Source organism: Echinococcus granulosus (genome assembly GCF_000524195.1).
Source record: "Echinococcus granulosus chromosome Unknown EG_S00102, whole genome shotgun sequence".
NCBI classification, from domain to species: Eukaryota; Metazoa; Platyhelminthes; class Cestoda; order Cyclophyllidea; family Taeniidae; genus Echinococcus; species Echinococcus granulosus.
In genome coordinates, this window is record NW_020170482.1 from 48,141 (window position 1) to 52,026 (window position 3,886).

The 3,886-nt window shown below is 43.1% G+C and overlaps 1 protein-coding gene across 1 annotated transcript in view; it reads left to right on the forward strand. All coding sequences in view use genetic code 11, as the record gives it.

Moving 5' to 3' along the window:
* The window catches only part of EGR_08295 (hypothetical protein), a gene marked incomplete at both ends in the record, with an annotated part of 3,917 nt that extends 1,000 nt beyond the window's left edge, over window positions 1-2,917 (forward strand). Inside the window, one exon of the mRNA XM_024497544.1 lies at window positions 2,875-2,917. Within this exon, the coding sequence (XP_024348022.1) occupies window positions 2,875-2,917 (43 nt within the window). The remainder of the gene's footprint in view (window positions 1-2,874) is intronic.
* Between the last annotated feature and the right edge of the window lie 969 nt (window positions 2,918-3,886).

Here is a 3,886-nt window from a genome sequence, read left to right on the forward strand (position 1 = left end):
CCCTCCATTGTTGCCAAGTGTTTCTTTTCCTATTCGTGGATGAGGGTGTTCAGTGAGCCCACAGAGAGAGAGAAGTGTCATTGGCTGTGCAATGTTGTGTCAACCGGGCATCAATGTAGGATCAACACAGATGTTGTACAGGCTGCTGGAATGTTCTGGATGACTATTCACAACTCCCAACTGACTGCGAGGCTGTGCACTTGGAAGACTACCAATCACCGCAATGGTCATCATTGCTGACGTGCAGACATGCAGATATACAGCTGTCTCTGAACTTCTAGCTGTTGAGTGGTTAAGTGTCACCACCATCACCATGCCTTCATGCGGTAGATGTCCTCTTACTAGAAGGTTGCTCTTTCATATGAACCACAAACGCGGACCTTGGACACATTCGTCAACATTCGACTACAATTGCAAATTCGTATTACAGAGGTAAGAATTAAATTTGCCCCAGAATCCACGTAATTGGTATGTTTTGTTGAAACTCATCTACCAGGTGGTCGGTTCGATCAACTTCGGTAGACTTATTTCTGTTAAAGTAGTACCCCAAGTCCGCGCGATGCCTTCCACCAGTTACACTTCGTCCCTCAGTTCACTGGCACTACCTACTATTGATGGGGTAATACTACTACTTCAAAGACTCAGAAAATACAAATCAAGATATTTTTCCGATTCTCTTTGAAAGCAAGCGATTCAAGCCCTGTCCGGTAAGTGGAGCTTCTGCGAATGCCTTTCCGTTCAGTCGATGGGAGCACCGGCCAAAATTTCTTCCAAATTGATGGAATCTGTCTTAATTACTTGCAATAAATTTCCTCTCTATCCGAAGTATTTTTGAATAAATAGCAAAGATGATGTTATCACCTCGCTTCTTCCCTTTCAAAGTTGTCACGGAGCTGTCATGCCCACACGCGACAGCGGTGTGCGAGAGGAAGTACCACAGTGGGAGGCGTCGCTCCCTCGCCCTCCAATTTTAAGCATATTTATTTACTCTATCCCTATTTTACCCCTGCATATAGGTGCAAGTACTTTTTGCTTCCAGCCAAAACAAAAACAGGAATTTTGCTGTTCCTCTTTTGTTCCTTAAAAAGTGACATCGTACAACAAGATTTGGACAAAGGCCTCCGAGGCAAGTGAACCACTAGGGCCTAGATTTTCCATTATTTTTTTCGTTCTTGCTTTGTTTGAGTTGCATAATTTGATTTAACAAATAGGCTTCGTAAACTTGTTAAGTAACATTTGTCACATATGTGTGACGCTGACAGCCAACTTGATAAGGTCAAAATAGGAGTGTCCTAGAGTTGTGCAATCAAAATTTCCATTTCATAAAGCCCATACGATGTGAAAGGAATAGGTGATTCGACTAGATATGAAAGACTGCAATTGAAACTTTTTAAAAGATGAATTTCAATCAAATTTACATACCAATAAATCTAAAAGGCAATAAAGGTACGAATTCACTGCCTTCTCCTCCCACTATTTACAGCCACATCACTGAATTATGATTATAAGGTTCAGATTATGTAAAGGGATGCCCCAGTCTCATCCCATGAGACTCTAATTTGCTAGTGTCAGCAGCAATCACCGTTTCTTCAATCCCAGCAGAGGCATGATCAGCCCATGTGAGTCACATCCCCTTGGCAGAAGTTGGTAGTCACTTTCTCCCATCTTTCGAGAAAATGAAATACGAAAAACTAGTTAAGGATCCAATGGAGAGAACAAATAAAGTGACTAAGGTCTCAACGATAACCAATGAAATTTAAGATGTCAGGAGAACCAATCATTACTGAGAAGTAGGTAAGTGACATTGAATTGAGTAGAAATTCATATCGTAGAGACAGGGCAAAAGAAATTGCACAGGCGAGAGGTTTTAATTATGAATTGTAGGCCTGTGTAAAAACCTAGCACTAACAACAACATGAGAGTAAGCGGTAAGAAAAAAACATGGGAGGGACAAAGGGCAAGAGAGAAGACAACGAGGACGACTGCCATGTCGGCAAAAGGCAGTGAGAGTGGAGAATTTTTTTAACCTCCTCATTCCTTTTTGTTGAGCTACTCAAAGCTAACATTTCCCACGAGAGGAGGAGGAGGATGCGGGGATGGAAAAAGAGCTTGTTCGTGACATGGTCGGAATTTTTGATCTCTCGCATGACCTTCACGAGGAGGAGTAGCGCGCACACATAGACGGTTGAGAGAGAGTACAGAATCGGTGAATAATACAGCAGACATGCCATGACTACAGCCTCGATCCCGCTAAAAGTGTCTCGCGTAGGGGATGTGCCAAGTACGAAGGAGTGGGTTTTTCATGAGAGTAGTCAGTTACTGGTTTTCCTGTGGAGGAAAACATGTAAGAGAATTTTGTCCTTTTTACCGCAAAACCCCATTTACTGCCTGCTGGAGAACTGTTCTAAACTTTTATCCCTGTTAAATTTGTCTTGATAACAGTGAAAGAGATAGGTGTGGTGATTCATCGTGTCTGGGCGCTGTCCCTTTGGTGTGCAAGTGTCTGGGAGACCTAATCGGGGATTGTCCAGAAGAGGAAGACATGGTACTCTCATGCAGAGGGTAGAAGGCATAAGATTTAGCTCACATTCAGTTTCATGAGTTGCTAGGTTGGTACGAAAACGACTGTTTTGGTGCCATGGGCGCCGACCATTCCTTACGCTCCGCCGTCTGTCATCCATGACCACAAAGCTTGGAGAAAAAACCGCAGGTTGGAGCACCACATATGTGTGACACCACTTCTGAGCATAGTGAGGAAACAGTTGATTGGAAACTGCTGAGTATCTACTGGAGACACCTACCACCTCCTCCTTACGAATGAAATAAACAATGTGGGAATGGCACCTGAAAATTATTTTCTCTCCTTTTTTGAAGCACAAAACATGTAATTGAAATGATGCATTGTGATATCTTTTAGAGGGGCTTCTGCCAACCCACGCCGACATAGACGAAAAAACTAACACACACAATTGCCTGCTATTTCCGCCCATCTGTTTGAATTAGTGCGTGCCGCTTGGTATGTGTCGTACTTTTTTAGCAGAGGCCCCTTAGACTACCCTGCCCGCTTTGAGTAGGGTAGCCTAATGTATCATGGGTAGGTAGAGAGGGGAGGAGTAGAAAATGGAAAAAAAAGTGGAATCAGGCACGAGACCGGAGGTGTATAACTCACCCATCTGGGACGGGTTTCCTTCTCCTAGCAGGACGGTGAGTTTTATGGATGATGCCGGTGTTAGTTTTTACTATCTTTGGGGAGGCATTTGGCCGAGAGGCAAAGTGGCAAAAAGAAGAAGCTAGATTTATCACCGGGCAGTAGCAATTGGCCCCGGGATGAAATGCACATACCCACACACACACACACCCATTTGGTTACTTTTCAGATATCTATCCAATCACTGAGTGACAACCTATTATGGATTGGTCATGTCAATCACCTTCCTCTTCTACCCGAAGAAGATGTAACCACAAAACCGCGTCTAACACGAAAATAACTAAATAGATGACTGTGCTTTGTCAAGGAAGACCTGTTCTTTTTAATGACAAAAACATTTGTCGTCTTATATATTAAAACAAATTAGAATTGTCAACCACGATTTGAGTAACTCTTTAGTCGAATGACGAAACAATCGGTAAAAGCATTTGGATGAATGGGTCCCCTTCTTCCCCCTCTCCCATCATACCAAGGATTAAAGAATGATAAGGATATTCTTTAAGTACATCATAAAATTTCACGGTGCACTTTAGATTGATTGCTAACTGACTGACCAACACGGTGGCTTGTTTTGAAGAACGTATGGTTACACTTCCAAGTCAAGCCTTGACTGGGGGTGTGTATGTTGGGCAAAGTGCAGGTTCACTGTTTACTGGGGACTGTTTGCTTGCTGGAGAC